We start from the raw sequence: 20526 nt of genomic DNA on the forward strand, positions 1-20526 counted from the left end.
AATGCAAGACACACTCCTTTACCAACAACTAACTCATTAGGAGTTATTCAACTCCTAAAGTTATTCAACTTTTCCTAAAAGAGCAGTTTGTAGAGAATTTTATGGATGTAAGATAATAGATGGATTGGGTCTTCTGGGGTTAATTTCATCATCACACTTTAGAGAAATAGAACACACTGCAAGAAAAATATAGAACCTAATTTCTGCCCTGCTTTCCTTCCTTAAATGGCTTGAACGGTCGCCTAGTACGTTGCAATTCCCAGCTCGGTTCTCATTTACGGTCCCATGAGCTTTGAGATACACATATTATTCTTTAAACCATCACATGCCTCTTGGGAAAACTAGTTTCCTGTGTGCTTAATGCCCAACATATGCTTGAAGAGTACCGAGTGTTTCCCCCAAACAAGTAACTTTACTCCTGTGGTGGTTATCCAGCCTCGTGTGATCAGGGGACAACAGTAAAGGATTTCCTCTTGCAGGCTGTTACTGCGGCTAGGGCTACCCATTTTGGCCTGTTACAAATTCTAAGCCTCACAAGCAGGCCAAAAAAGGGCTATGTAAAAATAACTATGTAAAAAGTAATGCATTTTTTAAAGATTTTATTCAATTATTAGAGGAGGTGGAGAGAAGGAGGAGAGGGAGATAGACAAGCAGACTCCACCCTAAGCACAGGGCCTGGAGGCAGACATGGCTCAGTCCCACAGCCCTAAGCTCACGACCTGAACCAAAATCAAGAGTGGATGCCCAACTAACTGAGCCACTCAAGCACCCCAACAGTAATACATTTTAATTTTTTTAAGATTTTTTTATTTATTTGAGGGACACCTGGGTGGCTCACCTGCCTTCAGCCCAGGGTGTGATCCTGGAGTCCGGGATCGAGTCCCACATCGGGTTCCCAGCATGGAGCCTGCTTCTCCCTCTGCCTGTGTCTCTGCCTCTCTCTCTCTCATGAATAAATAAATAAATTTTTTTTAATAAAAAAGAAATACAGGGACACCTGGGTGGCTCAGCAGGATCCGCTCAAGATGTGATCCTGGAGTTCTGGGATCAAGTTCCACATCGGGCTCCTGTATGGAGCCTGCTTCTCCTCCCTCTGCCTATGTCTCTGCCTCTCTCTCTGTCTCTCATGAATAAATAAAACCTTTTTTAAAAAAAGAAAAATACAAATGGCCATTAGGCACATGAAAATATGGGCTCATCATCCCTTATCATCAGAGAAATACAAATCAAAACTACAATGAGGTATCACCTGACACCTGTCAGAATGGCTAAAATTAAAAACACAAGTATTGGTGAGGATGTAGAGAAAAAGGAATCCTCTTGCACTGCTGGAATTGCACACTGGTGCAGCCACTCTGAAAAACAGTATGGAAGTTTCTCAAAAAGTTAAAAATAGAAGTACCCTAGGGCAGACCCAGTGGCGCAGTGGTTTAGCGCCTGCCTTCAGCCCAGGGTGTGATCCTGGAGACCCGGGATCGAGTCCCATGTCAGGCTCCCTGCATGGAGCCTGCTTCTCCCTCTGCCTGTGTCTCTGCCTCTCTCCCTCCCTCTCTCTCTCTCTCTCTCTCTCATGAATAAATAAATAAAATTTTTTAAAAAATAGAAGTACCCTACATCCAGTAATTGCATTACTGGGTATTTATCCATAGAATACAAAAACACTAAAGCAAAAGGATTCTTGCATCCTTGTATTCATTTGCAGCATTATTTACAACAGCCAAATTATGGTGGCAGCCCGTGTCTATCAGTAGATGAATGGATAAGATGTGGTAGGTGGATAGATACATATGGAGGACTATTTAGCTATAAAAATAAAAAAGAATGAAACCTTGCCATTTGCAACAACATGGATGGAGCTAAAGTATAATGCTAGGTGAAGTTGGAGAAAGACAACTACCACATGATTTCACCTTCTCTGTGGAATTTAAAAAGCAAATGAGCAAAGGGGAAAATAGAAACCAAGAAACAGCCTCTTAATTATAGAGAACTGGCAGTTACTAGAGGGGAGGTGGGGAGGATTAAAGAGTATTTACCATGATGGAAAAAAATAATTAAATGAGAAAGTAATGCATTTTATTTTTTTTTAGGGAGAGAATGAGGTATGCAGGGGTCAGGGGGCAGAGGGAGATAGAAAATGACAAGCTCCATGCCCAGCCCGGATCCCCACACAGGGCTCAATCTCACAGCCCTGAGACAGTGACCTGAGCTGCAACCAAGAGTCAGACACTTGACTGACTGAGCCACCCAGGGTGCCCATAGTCTCCAAGTTCCAAACCAGACTCCAAGGGACTCCTGGGTGGCTCAGTGGTTGTCTCAGGTTGTGATCCCAGGATCCAGGATCGAGTCCTGCCGTCAGGCTCCCTGCAGGGAACCTGCCTCTCTCTCTGGGTCTCGTGAATAAATAAATATTTTTAAAAATTAAAAAAAAACGACTCCAGGTGATCGTGATCATTTAAACTGATGGGTGCTATTTGGTATTATCTTACAACCGTGCCATTCTAGTGAAATTAACCTTAAAAGCAGGCAGTAAGAATTTTGTAACCATTGCATGTAGCCCAGAAAACAGGCATGATAAATATCTCACCCTAGGGAAGAGTGAGTAGTGGAATAAGGTTTCAGGTAACAGGGGCCTGAGGGGCTAGGGACTAGATCCGTTCTTTCTTTTAAACCTGCATTGCAGGGCTATATACCCTCATTTTACAGATGTCTTTAGGCTTCCATTTCATCACTTGCCCAGTCATCAGTCAACAAAAATGTGAATCTGGACAACTTGACTGCTCTGTGTTTCCCTTGAATTTCAACAAACTCTTTGTACAGAAATACACATTTCTAATTCCTCTAGGGAGATTGAGTATTTATCTTCATTACTTCCTTTTTAGTTTAGACACACAGTGCCATACTTGTCCTCTTCAGCCTCTCTACTTGACCACCTAGAGTCTAAAAGTACACTCTGGTGCTGAGAAGGGTCACATCATTTGTCCATGGTAAGCGGGATGATTTAGTTCTGTATAATGCTACGAAAGCCCAGGAAGGAAGTCACTTCTTCCAGGGTAGAATCAAGCAAGCACAGTAGACTACAACAGTTTCCAAAGGCTTTATTGGTTAAGTACGTTTTAGAAAAGAAAGATTGATTCTATTACTTCCAAGTCACTGGAATGAAGAGCTATGTCCAGGGACATATAAAGTGGTGCCAAAGGGAACTAATGCTGTGTCCATCTTTTATTCATAGATCCAGTCAAAAGCACAAGACTTGTAGTCAACCAACTCTTCAGGCTTAAACCATAGGCTGATTTCTTTCTCTGCACTTTTTACTGAATCACTACCATGAATGATGTTCCTAAGAAAGAGAACAATTATTAGTTACCATATATTTTGTTTTAAAGTAGGCTTCACACCCAGCTTGGAGCCCAACGTGGGGCTTCAACTCATGCCCCTGAGATCAAGACCTGAGCTGAGACCTACTGAGCCACCCAGGTGCCCCAAGTCACCACATTTTAAAGTGCAAAAGTCTGTTTATGGCTAAGGCAAAGGATAGTCACTGCAGACCTTTCCAGCCAAATTGCCATATGAAGCAGGAGACTACCCCCAAAGTATTTCCTCTTAAAAGAAACTACAAATATAGGAGGGTTGGGGGGCTCAGGCAGTGAGTGTCTGACTCTTGATTCTGGCTCAGGTCATGATCTCGGGGTCACGAGATGGAGCCCTGTGTGGGGCTTGGCACTCATTGAGGAGGCTGTTTAGGAGTTTCTCCCTCTGTCCCTCCCCCAACCAACTCCCCATTCCCTGCACACATGCTTGTTCTCTCTTCACAACAAAACAAAACCTGCAACTATAAAATAATAGATTTTTTGATCAAAAGTATCCCCTGGCTCAACTTTATTATACTCCCAAGTTTCCAAAACAAAGCTTGTACCCCAAGACTATGTCACAAACAACTACTTCTCGAATTTTGAAAATTGGGATAACCAGACCAATATCCAAACTACACGAGGTACGTTCATTATCAAGGGCCATTTCTGCAGCATTTTCTTATTAACACTCATTTGCAAAGCCAACCAAAACATTCACATTCACTGACAATCCCTTTATTCCATTTAGATCTTTATAGAGTTTTTGTACAGATTTCATATAGTGAGGGAACCAAAAGGTTAGCGCCACCCCCATGGACACAGTACAGCCAAGAGCAGAGGCTTTTCCCCACTGGCTTTCTGCTGTGTCCCACAGGACCTACCACATGTAGCTCCCTTGGGTGAGGTCTCAGTTAATATTTTAAGTAGCCAAGGAAAATAATTATTGAAGAAAATGTCGATCCAGTGATCACTATCACCCACTTGTAAAAGTTCAAGTTTTCCTAAAATTGAGATATGCCAAAAATATCTCATACCCCTCATTTAAGTGGCTTTGAGAAAAAGTCTCAGCGCTCCTCAGGACTTACCTGCCAACTTGAATGCAGAAGTCCCCACGAATGGTGCCTGGTTTAGAATCTGCTGGGTTGGTCTCCCCGAGCATCATTCTTCCTGTCTTCACCACATTCAGTCCCTCCCAGACCTGGAAACCAGTAGGGCAAAGGAACCACATAAGATCTGTCATTTGGGACCATCGAGAACAAAGCTTCACCCTCAGAATCAGAGTAATGGCTGACCCAGTTCACTGGCTCACCCCCATAGACCAGAGGAGCTCGGAGATGGTCTGCTCTCCAACCCGAGTGCACTGCTCAGGTACATGGACACCATCTACCCAACATGGGGACTTCCCACCTAAGAGGAAGCTGAACAGGACTGAGGAACCTCAGGCGGCCACAAACAGGAGGAGAAACAGTGAAGGGGTAGAGGAAAGCAAGCAGGTGGGATGGGGTCAGTGGGAAGGACATCAGGCCCTGGGCCGAAGGCGGCACTAAGCCGCTGAGCCACCCAGGATTCCCTAAACAAAATCTTTAAAATAAAAAAAAATTTTTAAAAAGGAATTTAAAGTAGCTGGGAAAATGTCTAAAAAGAGGACACCCCAGGGATCCCTGGGTAGGATCAGCAGTTTAGTGCCACCTTCCACCTTCTGCCCAGGGCATGATCCTGGAGACCTGGGATCAAGTCCCACGTTGAGTTCCTTGCATGGAGCCTGCTGCTCCCTCTGCCTGTGTCTCTGCCTCTCTCTCTGTGTGTCTCTAATGAGTAAATACATAAAATCTTAAAAAAAAGAAAAAAAGAAAGAAAAGGGACACCCCAGCATTGCGCAAGCCGGGTTCTGTAGCAGCCCGCATTCGGGTTCTGTAGCAGCCCGCATTCATGTTCCCCACACTCCTGCCCCACACCCACCCCATCTCCCTGCCCGCCCCCACTAGCACGTGCCATGGCCACAACAGGTCCGGAGTGCATGTACTTCACCAGCCCCGGGTAGAAGGGACGGTCCTTCAGGTCAATGTAGTGCTGCTTCAGGAGGTCCTCTGAGGCCTGGCATGGAACAGGAGGTCGCAGTTAGGAAGTAAACTGGATAAAGCTGAATTATGGCTCTATCCCATCCTCAGAATCCCCCCCCCCCACCCATTCACAAGGCAGGTTCTCCAAAAATCCAGTTGCCTAAGTTAGCCCACATCTAAGGGGTTCATATATAAATCCTATCCAAGCTCCATACTCTTTTAGCAGAAAGACTGTTCTGATCATGAAGAAACCCTCAAAATGTCAATGGTATTAGGGGTGTTATAATCCTAAAAAGTAGGTGGTTTGAAAATCTAGATGTGGAGGGTTAAGTAAGCGTTGGCTGCCTTTGAAGGAAACGGGTCAGAGAGAGATCGCAGCCAGTCTCCTGGCCCATCTCCCAGTGTCCTTTCCAACATTTCTGATGTTAACTGGAAGGTTCTCCTCTTCCCAGATGGGCTTGGTCAAGATTTCAATAGTTCTCCCTTAAAGTCCAGACCTGTGCCCCAAGCATAGTGCGGAAATGCCGGGCACTGCCCTAAACCCGGGGAGGAGAGCGGCCGGGAGCGGGGACGGGGGCCGGGGCCGGGGGCCGGGGCCGGGGCCGGGGCGGGGGCGGGGGGGGGGCGGGGGGGGGGCGGGGGCGGGGCGGGGGCGGGGGGGGGCGGGGGCGGGGGGGGGCAGGCTTTGCCCGCGGGCCCCGCGCCCCGGCTCCGCGGCGGCCGACACGTCACCTCCGTTAACCTTGCGAGGGCGCCCGTGCTCGCGGGCCTCGGGGCCGGGCGGGGGCGGCGGGGGCGCGGGGGTCGGTGGGTGGGGGCGCGGGCAGGAGGAGGGGCGCCCGCCGCCCGGGCTCCCGCGGGCCGGGGCGGGGGCGGGGGCGGGGGCGGGGGGGGGGCCGCGTTACCCGCAGGAACTTCATGGCCACGAGGCGGAACCCCTTCTGCTCGAAGCGCTTGACGATGTCGCCCACGAGGCCGCGCTGCACGCCGTCCGGCTTGATGGCGATGAACGTGCGCTCCTGGTGGGCCATGGCCTGCGGGCGACAGGCCGGCTCAGGGCCCCGCGGCCGCGCGGACCCAGGCCCGGGGCTCGCGCCCGCCCCCGCCCCCGCTCCCCGCCCCCCGGGGACACGCGCCCGCGGCCGTGGAGGCCCGGGGCGGTGGGGGAGGCCCCGCGGCGCCCTACCGGGAAGCTGGCTGCGCGGCGGGCCGGGAGCGAGACGGAGCGAGCGGCGGGGCCGGGGCGGCGGGAGGAGGGCTGCGCGGCGGCCACACCCCGGACGCCCCGTCGCCCAACCCGCGAGGCCGACGCGGCCCGGGCCGCTGTCCCCGCCCCGGGGGCTCGGGGCCGGAAGTGGCTTCGTCGCCCGGCCGGGGTGTGGGTCCCGCGGCCGGAGCCCGCGCGGCCCGCCCCGGCCCTCCGCGCGCACCCCCTGCCGCGCCCGCGCCCGCGCCCGCGCCCTCGCCCTCGCCCGCGCTCGCGCCCCGTGTGCTCCGGCTCTCCCGCCCCGCCGGGGACGCGTCCCTGACAGGATCCCGGGCTGCCTGACAGAATCCATACCTGCCCCGAGGGCACACGGCGCCGCGCTCCTCTCCCGCCGCCGGAGACACCGTCCCGCGGTGCGGAGGCCCCGTGACGGGCCGCGTCGGGACAGCGAGCTGGCGGCGGGAAGCGCACGCCTCCGCGAGGGCGCCGGGCCGGGCGCTGATGACCGGTCGCTGCTGGCCTGAAGGAAGGACTTGGCGACGTCCGTGCCGAGCTGGGCCTCTGCAGCCGATGACCGCCTTCCAGGTTCGCTCTGCGCCGAACGGCGACGGGAACCGACACGACCCCCTCGAGCAACAAGGACTCGCAGGGCCGGCCCCGAAACGCTGACGGATTGGACCGCCACTGCCCACATGCAGGTACCCACTGACCTCTGTCCCACATTTTCTTTTTTTTTTTTTTTAATTTTTATTTATTTATGATAGTCACAGAGAGAGAGAGAGAGAGGCAGAGACACAGGCAGAGGGAGAAGCAGGCTCCATGCACCAGGAGCCCGATGTGGGATTCGATCCCGGGTCTCCAGGATCGCGCCCTGGGCCAAAGGCAGGCGCCAAACCGCTGCGCCACCCAGGGATCCCCTGCCCCACATTTTCCTTCTAGAAAACTGGAAGTTGGGGCGCCTGGGTGGCTCAGGCCTTAGGCGTCCGCCTTCAGCTCAGGTCATGACCGCAGGGTCCCGGGACGCAGCCCCGCATCCTGCTCCCTGCTTCGCGGGGAGCCTGCTTACCCCTCTGTGCCTGCCACTCCCCCTGCTTGTGCTGTCAAATAAATAGAACCTTTTAAAAAAATAACAGTATTTTCAGCGCTTGAGAGCTGGTCTTTCAGACGTTGGTCCAGTCCTCCTAGTGTTGGCCTCCCTGAAAAACATTTTCTTCCACGTGACCAGTCTCCACACCTTTCAGTTTTGTCAGCCTGGAGTGATGGAACCTGCTCTATGTGGGCCCCCTGGACCCAGGTGTCCTTGCACCCCTGCACCCTGGCTGCAAGAGGACAAGCCAGCCCGGTATTACACCTTGACTTCCCAATTTCTAGTCACAGGGCATTAAGTCACAATCCTGGGGGACCCTGGGGGGCTCATTCAGGGAAACGTCTGGCTTTGGCTTGGGTCATGATCTCTGGGCCCTGGGATGGAGCCTTTATCAGGCTCCCTGCTCAAATGGGGCATCAGCTTCTCCCTCTTCCTCTCCTCCCTGCTCGTGCTCGCTCTCTATCTCAGATAAATAAATCTTTAAAAAAATAAATAAAAGATACAATACACTCTGAGGAAGAGACAGCCAGTGTTCCCTTGGGCTTCCAGGTGAAGCACTGGAATTTGGACTTCCTTCTCAGTTACCCAGTGTCAACTGTGGGAAAGAATCTGGGAATTTCACTGCAGATTTCTCTGGAGAGCTGTTTGCCCCTTTGGTCCCGTCATCACAGGTCCTGCAGCACAGTGAGCAGCAGCCTTCTGCCCTTTGCTTTCCTGGTCCTTCCTGGAGGGCACTCAACTGAGCAGGGTATTACCCTGCTGCCTCACCACACACGTATCCCTTCCCTGAAGGTACTGGAACTTTAACTCACTCCCCTCACCAAAAGCAGGCCATGCTTTGTATGAGATAGAAATGCATCTAGTCTTCAGCTGTGTGGAAGTCCTAGCTCCCATGGAGGAAATTCTTTCACAAAGTCTACATATGTCAACTCTCACTGCACACTTCAAATAATCTTACAATTTCGTCAGGTACACCCCAGAGAAGCTGGAAAAACACGGCTCCCAACTCCCCTCCTCTCCACTGCCCCTACCAAAGCCAGGTGAACAGGGAAAATACCAAGAAACACTAACGTCTGAGGCCAAAGTAATTGTCCATCATATGTATTCTCACCTTCCCCTTTCTAGGAGAGCTCCTGAGTATTCTCTAGGCATAAGGTTGCCCAAATAAAAATACTTTCCACTCTTGCAGCAAGAGACTTGCACATGAAGTTCTGGCCAATGAGATGGGTGGAGAGCGAAGGTGGTACAGGGTTACACCTTCTTTTAAGGGTTCCTTAAAAGAAAGGAACAATCTACTTCCCTTCCCAACTTGCCATTAGGCACACATACAGGTGGTAAGGCGTGTTACATTGCTGAGAAGGAAATTGGTCCCCAAACTAAAGGATCAGAATCTCACTGCCATCACCACCCCTACATACCTACTTAGACTTTTTTGCAGCTTTATTGAGGTATAACTGGCAAATAAAACTTGTTATGTATTTAAGGTATACAACCTGATATTTTAATTTACGTTATGTTGTGAAATGATCACACTTAAGCTAAGGAACATATCACTTCATATAGTTACCATTTTGTGTGTAGTGAGTACACTTAAGATCTACCCTTAGGGACGCTTGAGTGGCTCAGTGGTTGAGCCGCTGGCTTTGGCTTGGGGCGTGATCCTGGGGTCCTGGGATTGAGTCCCACATCAGGCTCCCCATAGGGAGCCGGCTTCTCCCTCTACCTATGTCTCTATGTCTCTCATGAATAAATAAATAAAACGTTTAAAAAAAGATCTACCCTCTTAGCAAATTTCAAGTACACAATACAATATTGTGAACTATAAACACAGTGCTGTACATTAGATTTCTAGTTTAGACTTTTAAATAAAAGATAAGTAAATTTCCATCTTGCTTCTGTTAAAGCAACCAAATCAGTGCCCTAACAAATCAAAGCTACTCCCAAGATTTCACCTGCTTCTTCTGAGGTCATCCCAGGGAGCCAGGCATACTATCCTGTTTTGGAATAGTTACAAGTTCTCACACTCCCCCATCCACAGAGTCCCTGACAGCTTCTCAAGAGCAGGAAGGATATCTTTTATTTCCAATGAATCCTCTGCACCCAGTTACAGTCTTGGTAACCTAGACCATCTTTCCTGGATGAATGCTGACTGGCTCAGTGGCAAAAGTGGATGGGATGCAGGGGTGAAGAGAGGGACAGGCAAACAGAGAGAGACAGAAAGAGACTATGTATGTGTGATCTCAGGCCAATAAAAATAATTTACATAGTATTTACATTCTCTGTTAGTTCAGGTTAGCCAGAGTAAATGGATAAGAATACAAAATACAAAGCAATACAGCAATACAAAGAAATCAACTCAATGAATCCTACAATGGGATGAAACATTTTAATCTGATAGCAGCCCATAATACTGTACGGGAAGCACTCCCAGCTCCAAGAGGTCCCCTCCAGGTTATAAGGAAGTTCTCAAAAATCACTGGATTTGCAAGAGCCTGGCCCCTTGCTCATGGGAGGGAAAGGGAATGGAACGGGCAAAGCACTGAGGTCTGCTCCCTCATCACTCGTCACTCATAAATCCAGTTCTGAGCACAGCTCTTGTAATCCACCAGCTCTTCAGGCTGGAACCACAAGCCAATCTCCTTCTCCGCACTCTCCACAGAATCGCTGCCATGGATAATGTTCCTGGACAGGGAAAGAGATGGCCAGGTTACCAAGACTCAAAGCATTAAACTACCCAGAAGCCCCCCTCATTCCCACTGCCAGAAAGCTTACAGCCCCTGCAGCAGAAAAAGCCAAAGCTCCCTGTACATGAGTCCACATTAAAAGAAAAAGCCCACAACTGCAGTTAAAACTGGTAAGGATGAAAAATGTCCTGCCTGCACTCCAGTCGCCAGAGGACTCTGGCCAACGAAGTGTGTTGTACCAGTTCTACCCTCTCAAGACAGGCACAGCCACAGTGGTGCCGATGGCCAATGGCAGAGAGCTCGCTAACCCAAAGCCAATTTCAGAGGGAAAAAAACAGTGAACTGATGTTAAACTGATGTGCATACGGTATCATGTCCATCCCAATCTCAGGAACCCAAATCTCTTTTTTTAACATTTTTTAAAAAGTAATCTTTAGGGGCACCTGGGTGGCTCAGTGGTTGAGCATCTGCCTTTGGCTGGGGTCAAAGTCCTGGGATCAAATCCCACATCGGGCTCCCCATAGGGAGCCTGCTGATCCCTCTACCTATGTCTCTGCTTCTCTGTGTCTCTCATGAATAAAAAAATAAAATCCTAAAAAAAAAAAAAAAAAAATAGGGACGCCTGGGTGGCTCAGCCTTCGGCCCAGGGCATGATCCTGGAGTCCCGGGATCAAGTCCCACATTGGGCTCCCCATGGGGAGGCCTGCTTCTCCCTCTATGTCTCTCATGAATAAATAAATAAAATCTTTAAAAATAAATAAATAAATAAAATAAAGTTAAAGTAATCTCTCCACCCAAAATGAGGCTCGAACTTATAACTCCAAGATCAACAGTCACATGCTCAACCAACTGAAGCAGCCAGGTGCCCAAGGAACCCAAATTCTTGTGTCACCTCAGATTTTGGAAAAGGGCAAAAAGCACCAACTCCCACCTGCCAACTTGGATGCAAAAGTCCCCACGGATGGTCCCAGGTTTGGAGTCCGCCGGGTTGGTCTCCCCGAGCATCACTCGGCCTGTCTTCACCACATTCAGGCCCTCCCACACCTCCAAGGATAAAAAATATATGGTCAAGGAAGAAAACCAATCTCAGCAGAAAATCTGTGAACTATTAATTCAAAGAAAACAAAAAGCCCCCTTAACATTGAAGAATAGTTACAGAGCATCCACTTGTTCCAAACTGGAAGTACTCATCTCTCTGCCCCAACTCCTGCTTTTCTACAATCCATTCTTGACAAAGCAGCCAGAGCAGCCTTTTAAAAATGCCTACTGTAGGACCTCCCATAGCATCCGTCCTGGAGCTCATGAAGTACATAGCCAGCACAGGCCTGCCTACTCTGGCCCGGGCCTGTGCCTCTGGACTCCTGTTACCTGATCTTCTCTTTTACCCACCAGGCTCTAGCTACTCCAACCTTCTTTCTGGACTTCAAAAAGTCCAGGCCCTTTGCACATGCTGTTTTCTTGATGAGAGTGCTCTTCAACATGATTTTGTGTATGTCTGGTTCCCTCTTCTCACTCTAATCTCAGCTTGAAAAGCATGTTCCTTGACCACCCGATCTAAAGTGGCCACTTGCTGTCACCTCATCCTTTTTCATTTCCGTGCATATCACTAATTGCCAGCTTTTATTTATATATATATAAACATATCTTTATATCATATATATATTATACACACACACACACACACACACATACACACACATATATTTTTATTTCTTCATGATCTGCCCATCTTCCCCTGTCAAGATGTGTAGGCAAGCAAAGCTATGAAAAAAAGTACCTATTTTGTCTTCATTCTGGACTGTATCCCCAGTGTCTAGAACAAAGCCTGGCACAATGAGGACAACTAGTACATACTTGGAGAATTTCTGCAATAAGCCAGAAACAATCTCCCTGCCCTCCAGAAGTATAGTGACCTCTCCCAATTGCTCCCAGCTATGAGTCACTATGGGTCTTCAGTTCAACAAACAGATATATGTTGCCTTTGGTGGGTCAGAGAGCCAACTCACACCTTAACTGCCCAATCCTCCCAGCCCCCATTTCGTCTGTATCAATGAGGACCTGGCATCAGATGCAGGAATCACAAGCCTGACTCTTGGCTCCCAGTGGGGTCATCCGATCAATATCCCATATGTGCACACTCACCATGGCAACCACAGGCCCTGACTGCATGTACTTCACCAGGCCGGCAAAGAATGGACGGTCCTTCAGGTCAATATAGTGCTCCTTGAGAAGGTCTTCAGAAGCCTAATCAACAGGGCAGAGAATGAGAATTGGCCCCCTAATGACCTAAGAACCAGCAATCTAGTCATTTCCCACTGCTGTCTAAACTGTGAGCCTTGGCTTCACTGACTGTTATAACCCAATCCAGTCCCAACATGACTGGAGGGAAGCAGTGCCAAGAGACTAAAAGTGCTTAAGCTTTATATCAATTCCTCCCTCACTGGCCTTGATTGATTGGAATACCACAGAACCTTAGAATCAAATCCAGCCATCCCATTTTAGACAGTAAAACTAACAACATGATGACTTTCCATTCATTGAGAGCAAGCCTCAACTAAAATATTAGCGGAAAGGGGGCAGCCCTTGGCATTCGATGAGAAGTAAATTGAACCCAGCCACTTCCCAGGACCACTTCACATTTCTTCAGATGATGCAGGCCAGGGACCGGGTGTGGCAATTATGCAATTCCCACAAGTATTTTACAAATCACTCCAAAGTACATGACATCTAGCAATAAATAATTTTGCAGAAAAAGGAATGAGAAACTCTCACATTGCAAGACTGGTATGTGGGAACAAATCAAGTTAGCCAGAGAGCAAACCAGCTGCTTGGCAATTCCGACTACCTCGGCTGTGTTCTTTGCCACTGCGCACAGGGCCTGTTCAGGGCCTAACAAGGACTCAGTTTTTCCAGTTCTATAGTACTGCACACTGCAGGGAGACCCACATATGGGCGGATCTGCTGCCAGAAAGCACATCCAAATCATCCTACCATTCAGCCTCTTGTTGATCGTTACTTGCCAAAGTAAAATGACACAGCCACATGACCAGCCGTGTTAGCAATTCCTCTCCTATCCCCTCCAATCCCCCTGGAAGACTACTACAGTCTCCTGACATACACTGACTTGACCTTCCCTTCCCCAAACACTGTTTTAATTCTACTAATTGGTTCTGGTTATCTTTAATCTGCAGAACAGATTACAGGGTTTCTTTCAGAGTGGGGACATCATGTTTCTCCTCTCCACCCTTCTCCATGTCAGATATAAATAACTCTGTAGGCTCCTGGCAGCTGTCCATCTTCATCAAGCCCATATCCTTGATAGGAAACTGAGTGTAGTGGAAAAAAATGCATGCACTTAGGGGTCAGAGAGACCAGAGTTAAAATCCCTGTTCCATCACTATGTGCCTTCAGATACATTACTTAACCTCTCCAAGCCCCAGGTTCCTCAGAACTGACAACCATAGGCATAGAAATAAGTACGTCTCTGGGTTATCATGCGAGCCAGAAAAAAACACATGTCCAACACACGGTAAATGCCCAATCAACAATACTTTCTAATTTCACTTTGCTGGGACGCTTGGGTGGCTTAGTGGTCGAGCATCTGCCTTCGGCTCAGGCCGTGAATAAATAAAATATTAAAAAAAAAATTCACTTTGCCTTCAAAACCTAATTTAATATACAAACTCTCTGGAAAGCCATACTTGTCTAACACCTGGCACTAATCATTCCATGATGTACCCCCCTGCATTAACATCCATCTACTCCCTTTTATACTAAAGCAGTTTTCTTAAAACATCACACAGGAACTAAACTGCAAATCAAACTAAATTTAAAATACACTAGCAAACTCCAAAGATGACTCTATTGGGGCACCTGGGGGGCTCAGTCAGTGAAGCATCTGCTCAGCTCAGGTCATGATTCTAGGGTCCTGGGATCAAGCCCCTGCTCAGCGGGGCTCCCTGTTCAGCGGGGCTCCCTGCTCAGCGGGGAATCTGAGTATCTCCAACTCCCCACCCCCTGCTCTTGCTCACTCTCTCTCTCTCTCAAATGAATAAAATCTTAAAAAATTAAAATTAAAAAAAAAAAGATGACTCTATAAATAGGAAAAAAAAGACCATTCTCTAATTTATAGGCTTTGAGAATCTGAATTCTCATTTCCCAGGTCTGTCTGAAAAAGGGTTCTTGACTAATTAATCCTTTTCATTTGGGGGGGGTGGTGGTTGCAAGTTTTAAAAAAATTTTCTTAAAGATTTATTTATTTGAGAGAGAGAAATGAGCAAGAGGAGCAGAGGGAGAGGGAGAGACAATCTCAAGCAGACTCCTTGCTGTGGGCAGCCTGACATGGGACTCAAGTCTCATGACCCTGAGATACTTAAGCCAAACCCAAGAGTCTGACGCTTAAGAGACTGTGCCACTCAGGTGCCCCCTCCTTTTCATTTTTTGAAATACTGCTTTGTAGGTTTCTTGCAAGTGTCATTTCTCTCTGCTGTTTTCAAGTGGGCCTTCCAAAGGACAAAACCACAGCTTTCCCACAACATGCCCTAATGGTGCCTAATATTATGCTAGACACCAAGTGGGTGGTAAATAAGGATGGAAAAATCTCCCTGCTGACAATCAACCTGCCTGACTCAAAGAGAGGAATGGAGGAGGGGGAATTTCTCTGAAATTATCTGCTCAGGAAGCTCAAGACTGGGAGCTCAAACACGCCCAGGGCTCTGAGTCAGAAATCACAGTGTTCTCCTGAAACCAAAATTGCATGTATGTTACCCAACTAGAATTTAAATAAAAATCTGAAGAAAAAAATAAAATAAAATAAAAATTTAGGAAAGAAAGGGGGATGCCTGGGTGGCTCAGCGGTTGAGCGGTTGCTTCTGGCTCAGGTCATGATCCTGGGGTCCTGGGATCAAGTCCAGTATCTGGTTCCCTGCAAGGAACCTGCTTCTCCCTCTGCCTCTGCCTCTATGTCTCTCATGAATAAATAAAATCTTTGAAAAAAGCAGGGGGCAGGGGCGCCTGGCTGGCTCAGTCAGTGGAGCCTATGACTCTTGATCTCAGAGTTAAGTTCGAGCCCCACATTTGCTGTGGAGATTGCTTAAAAATAAAGGAAAGAAAGAAGAAATCACAGTGCTGCAGTAGTAATATGTGGAACTCTGCACTGCTAAGGGAAAGGGGAGGCTATTCCCAGAAGTCCCAGAAACTGGGTTTGTGGTAGGACTCAGCCACAGTGCTAGCCACCAGTGAGCTTCCAGCTTTCAGGATGCTTGTGTTCACCCTACATGAAGAAGGCTAAAGAGGAGGGGAGGGGAGAACAGGGAGGCTAACCTACAATGATCCTTTGTACTCCAAGAAAACAGAAATATGAAGAGTGAAGTCCACTTACCTGGATTAATTTCATAGCAATGAGGCGGAATCCCTTTTGCTCGAAACGCTTGATGATCTCTCCCACGAGGCTGCGCTGGACTCCATCAGGCTTGATGGCAATGAAGGTGCGTTCACTGTTGGCCATGGTCCTGAGGATAAACAGCTGGGAGGATGAAACAGCACGGAATATCCTGCCTACATCATTATCCATCGCAAGCCGATTACCCCATAAAGCTGGTTTAAATCTGTCATGCCAACTCCAAGTCTCTCAGGTAAAAACCCAATGCCTAGTGTGCTCACCGCACTGTGCTACTTATAAGACAACTTTAAAGATATATGTATACACAATGTTCCTACAGTGCTAGTCGTATATACCAATAAGAACAGTGTGCTAAAGGGGCACGAGGGCAGCTCAGTCAATTGAGTGTCCAACTCTTGATTTCAGCCTGGGTCATGATCTCAGGGTCAGGGGACTGAGCCTCACATTGAGAGCCTCAGAGAGCAGTCTGCTTCAGATTCTTTCTCCCCTCCCCCTCTGCTCCTCCCTGCTCATGCTCGTATGTTCTCTAAAATAAATTAACAAAATCTTAGAGAAAAGAATATGGGGATCCCTGGGTGGCGCAGCGGTTTGGCGCCTGCCTTTGGCCCAGGGCGCGATCCTGGAGACCCAGGATCGAATCCCACGTCGGGCTCCCGGTGCATGGAGCCTGCTTCTCCCTCTGCCTATGTCTCTGCCTCTCTCTCTCTCTCTCTCTGTGTGACTATCATAAATTTAAAAAATTAAAAAAAAAAGAAAAAGAATAGTGTGCTATTGCAGTGTACGAATGTATTCATTATAAGGTGCTATATGGACAAAACTCTGGAATAGCCCGTGTGTAAAAAATGTTCCTAAGGGGGGAAAAATTTTTTCCCTAAGCAAAAACAAAACCCCAATTCCTTCTCAGTCCCCTTATTCCTGAACTAATATCCCAGGGTGGGCAAGGGTCCAAAAGCAGGGGCTATTTTTTCTATCCCATTTGACTTAAAAGCTTCTATTAACCTGTACTGTGGTATAACTAAGGTAGTGGATGTTTAAAAAAAAAAAGAAAGAAAGAAAAGAAAAGATACTGTCCGTCTGATTTATCCAGAGAAGAAACTACAGTGATAAAGTGGTGTCAGGTCCAAGGCAGAATGAAATACAGTCTAACCCACTGCCACAGTCATGGTATTAGAACTGGGAGGGGTTTTGGAGATTATTTCATTACAATCCCCCTCATTTTACAAACAAGAAAACAAATCTAGAGCACCAAAATGAGGGCCAAAAAATCTGGATTTCCCAACCGGATACAATTTATGCTACATCATAAGACACACCAGAGAAAGGTGGATGGTGGAAGAACTAGAGCCATTAGTAGTATCTGAGCTGGGACATCACGCAGGAACGAGTCTGCCTAGAGAATGTCAATCTCGTATCTTGCCTTTTACAGAGAAGACTGGGCTCAAGACTTGCTCTGCCTTCACAAGAAGGGAAGGAGGAGGCCCCTGACCTTGAAGGTCAATCCCTAATGAGGACAGCCACACCACTTCCTGGCTCTATCTTCCTGTAGGTTAGTTAACCTCTTATTATGACACCTTATTAATATATTTTAATTTCTGGAAGGCCTGGGTGGTTCAGTGGTTGAGCCTTTGGCTCAGGTCTTGTTTCTGGGGTCCTGGGATCAGAGTCCCCAATTGGGCTCCCCACAGGGAGCCTGCTTCTCCCTCTGCCTAGGTCTCTGCCTTTCTGTATATCTCTCATGAGTAAGTAAAATCTTTAAAAATACATATATATTATCTTTAGTTTGTGTTTCTGTCCCCCCCCCCACACACACACACTGGTCTGCGGCCTGTATACGGGGATGGTTTGCTCCTGCGTCTGTCCCTGGTACCTAGCCACATGATCTTGCATTCGGTAAGAGCAAAGAAAAGGTCTTAAAAGGGATCCCTGGGTGGCTCAGCGGTTTAGCACCCGCCTTTGGCCCAGGGTGTGATCCTGGAGTCCCAGGATCGAGTCCCACATCAGGCTCCCTACGTGGAGCCTGCTTCTCCCTCCGCCTGTGTCTCTGCCTCTCTCTCTGTGTGTGTCTCTCATGAATAAATAAATAAAATATATATTAAAAATAAAAGACAAGGTCTTAAGTGGTAACCGCGCTGCCCCTCCAAGAAAAAGAGACAAAGCCTAAGGACTGCAGGAGAAATCCCAATGGAAGCTGCGGACAAGTATGGATTCCCCAGGAGAAAATGGGGCTACCGAGCCACAAACAGTCCCTATACCCATCCCATTTATACCCATAAACGTGCTCCATTCCAACCCAGGCACACACACGTCACTCACTCATTCATTCATTCATTCATCCATCAAGCACTTACAGAACTCCAACCCCGTGCCCAGCTCTGCGTGCGCGGGAGGCAGACAGGGCACCACCCGGCGGACGTGGCCTGCTGGCAAAGGCAGCCACGTGGGGCGGGACTGCGCGGCCAGGTCTGCACCTGTCCGCGGGCGCTGCCGCCCTTCTCTCCCATCCGATCCCTCGCGCCACCGCCCGGAGCAACACTCAGCCCACCCCATCGCCGCCCCCCTCTCCCGACCCCAGCACTCTCCCCTTCTTCTCAAGACCCCAGAGCCTCTCACCTTTCCAGCTGCTACCGCCGCAACTCCTTCTGGCGCCGCCGGCACCGGAAACACGCCCCGGCCCCACGTGGTTCCTGGCACCTACCGGCGCGGAACTCTTCTTTCCGGATCGGCTGCCGGGGGAACCCGTTTTACAGAACACCCCTGGGCCACGCTTCCCGCTTCCTCTCGGGAGTCGGATGTCATTCTAGTGAGCAACATTCCTAGGTTTAACTTCCGGCACTCTTCCTTGTTCTTCCGGCTCTCTGCCCGTTTCTCCCCCCGCCCCCGCCCCCACCCCGCCCCGTAAGACTGTCTGACTCACTTCCTCCATTCTCGAGTAAGTCGGCTTCCCGGGAGGTGGCGCTCCCACTTTGCAGGAAGTCCGGACGGGCACCTGACCTAGAAATAGACCGGTCTTTCTCACTTGACAATTACTCATTCTTTCCAGCCAACAAGCGCTGCATTATTAATTGAGCACCTACTGTGTGCCGGGCGCTATTGCAGGGCCTGAGGGGATGGCAGTGAACGCGCTTGGAGACTGTGGTGCGGTTGGGAATGGGGACAAAGAGTCACCGAGTACGTGGCGTTACGCTCGTGCTGCCAGAGAAGGCAGGCGAGGGGCGCCTGGGTGGCTCGGGTTGGGCGCCTGCCTTCGGCGCAGGGCGTGATCCTGGGTCCTGGGATCGAGCCCTTCTCCCTCTGCCCCACTCTCTGCCTCTCTCTGTGTGTCTGTCATGGATAAATAAATAAAATCTTTAAAAATGAAAGAAAAGAAAAGAAAGAAAGAAAAAAGCACGGCAAGGGAGAAAGACTGAAAGCAGTAAGCAATTTTAAAAGCTTGGCTGGGAAAAAAAAATCTGAGAAAGTGACAATGGACTAGACCTGCATGAAGTGAGGGAGCAAGTCTGGTGCTTATCTGCGGAATATTACTACAGTGGGCATCCAATGGCAGGAAATGACATCGGAGAGAGGCCGGGTTATGTTGCGGTGCCACGGGAAGGTTTTGAACAGGGAGTGACATCATCTGATACATGTTAAAAAAAAAATGACACTGACTGCCATAGAATAAATGGGTGGGGCTAAGGTACGAAGAGGAATCAGGTGTCTTTTCAACAGCTGGTCCTGCGACTCCGGACTGGCTCAGTCTGTACAGTTGGAAAGTCCTGATCTTGAGGTTGTGAATTTGAGCCCTAGGCTACGTGTAGAGGTTACTTAAAAAAATAAAAAAATAATAAAATAAATATATATAAAGTGCTGAAGGAATTGGACATATGCAAGCAAAGAAAAAAGGAAAGAACATCTACCTACACCTACACCTTAAAGATTCTTTCAAAATGGATCATAGGGGGTCCCTGGGTGGCGCAGCGGTTTAGCGCCGCCTTCAGCCCAGGGCGTGATCCTGGAGACCCGGGATTGAGTCCCATGTCGGGCTCCCAGCGTGGAGCCTGCTTCTCCCTCTGCCTATGACTCGGCCTCTCTCCCTGTCTCTCATGAATAAATAAATAAAATCTTTTTTTTTTAATAAATAAAATCTTAAAAAACAAAACAAATGGATCATAAAGGGGCACTTGGGTGGCTCAGTTGGTTAAGCATCCTACTCATGATTTGGGTCAGGTCCTGATCTTTCGTGAAATCCAGCCCACTGTGGGGGCTCTGCCTCTGCTTCTGCCATCCCCCGACTCCTGCACAAGCTCTCTCTCTCTCAAATAAATAAATTTCTAAAAAATGGATCACAGATTTCAATGTAAAACTATAAAAAGTTTAGGAAAAACATGGTAAAATCTTCAGGGACACCTGGGTGGCTCAGCCGTATAGCATCTGCCTTTGGCCCAGGGTGTGATTCCGGATTCCCAGGATCGAGTCCGACGTCGGGCTCCCTGCATGGAGCCTGCTTCTCCCTCTGCCTATGTCTCTGCCTCTCTCTCTCTCTCTCTCTCTGTGTCTCTCATGAATAAATAAATAAAATCTTAAAAAAAAAACAAAACAAAAACTTCAGGACTAAGAGCCAGCCAAAGAGTTTTTAGACTTGCCACCAAAAGCACAATCCATAAAATGAAAAGGTTGGTATATTGGACCCTAACAAAAATAAAAACATTTTCCCTTTGAAAGACCCTGAGAAGAGGATTAAAAAAACAAGCTGGTGCT

General features: G+C 48.5%; 2 protein-coding genes and 1 long non-coding RNA gene across 4 annotated transcripts; 1 reads left to right on the forward strand and 2 right to left on the reverse strand.

Moving 5' to 3' along the window:
- Positions 1-3080: 3080 nt before the first annotated feature.
- On the reverse strand, positions 3081-6756 carry NME2 (NME/NM23 nucleoside diphosphate kinase 2). Its single transcript, XM_041726152.1, has 5 exons — positions 6597-6756; positions 6316-6444; positions 5343-5444; positions 4436-4548; positions 3081-3337 (listed from the first exon to the last, which is right to left on the reverse strand). Exons 2-5 carry the CDS (start codon positions 6439-6441, stop codon positions 3220-3222), a joined length of 459 nt encoding a protein of 152 aa, XP_041582086.1. The 5' UTR covers positions 6442-6444; positions 6597-6756; the 3' UTR covers positions 3081-3219.
- A 137-nt stretch (positions 6757-6893) lies between these two features.
- Positions 6894-17485, forward strand: LOC121473618. Its single transcript, XR_005983179.1, has 3 exons — positions 6894-7315; positions 15736-16021; positions 17216-17485. It is a non-coding gene; the product is annotated as an uncharacterized LOC121473618 (long non-coding RNA).
- On the reverse strand, positions 10077-18552 carry LOC121473617 (nucleoside diphosphate kinase A). 2 transcript variants are annotated; one of them, XM_041726153.1, is made up of 5 exons: positions 18400-18552; positions 15769-15898; positions 12531-12632; positions 11320-11432; positions 10077-10386 (listed from the first exon to the last, which is right to left on the reverse strand). In XM_041726153.1, the coding sequence occupies exons 2-5, from the start codon at positions 15892-15894 to the stop codon at positions 10269-10271; spliced, it is 459 nt and encodes a 152-aa protein (XP_041582087.1). In that variant the 5' UTR covers positions 15895-15898; positions 18400-18552; the 3' UTR covers positions 10077-10268. The 2 variants fall into 2 exon arrangements, with proteins under 2 accessions (XP_041582087.1, XP_041582088.1); XM_041726154.1 differs by lacking the exon at positions 18400-18552 and adding an exon at positions 18138-18239.
- Between the last annotated feature and the right edge of the window lie 1974 nt (positions 18553-20526).

This window comes from Vulpes lagopus, chromosome 12 (genome assembly GCF_018345385.1).
Source record: "Vulpes lagopus strain Blue_001 chromosome 12, ASM1834538v1, whole genome shotgun sequence".
Classification (NCBI taxonomy): Eukaryota; Metazoa; Chordata; class Mammalia; order Carnivora; family Canidae; genus Vulpes; species Vulpes lagopus.

Excerpts from the sequence above, each read along its gene's own strand:
- NME2 (XM_041726152.1), bottom strand. The coding sequence starts at position 6,441 with ATGGCCCACCAGGAGCGCACGTTCATCGCCATCAAGCCGGACGGCGTG. Across the intron at positions 5,445-6,315 it reads TGGCCATGAAGTTCCTGCGG|GCCTCAGAGGACCTCCTGAA; the intron begins GTAACGCGGCCC and ends GTTCCATGCCAG. Across the intron at positions 4,549-5,342 it reads CCGGACCTGTTGTGGCCATG|GTCTGGGAGGGACTGAATGT; the intron begins GCACGTGCTAGT and ends ACTGGTTTCCAG.
- LOC121473617 (XM_041726153.1), bottom strand. The coding sequence starts at position 15,894 with ATGGCCAACAGTGAACGCACCTTCATTGCCATCAAGCCTGATGGAGTC. Across the intron at positions 12,633-15,768 it reads TTGCTATGAAATTAATCCAG|GCTTCTGAAGACCTTCTCAA; the intron begins GTAAGTGGACTT and ends CCTGTTGATTAG. Across the intron at positions 11,433-12,530 it reads CAGGGCCTGTGGTTGCCATG|GTGTGGGAGGGCCTGAATGT; the intron begins GTGAGTGTGCAC and ends TTATCCTTGGAG.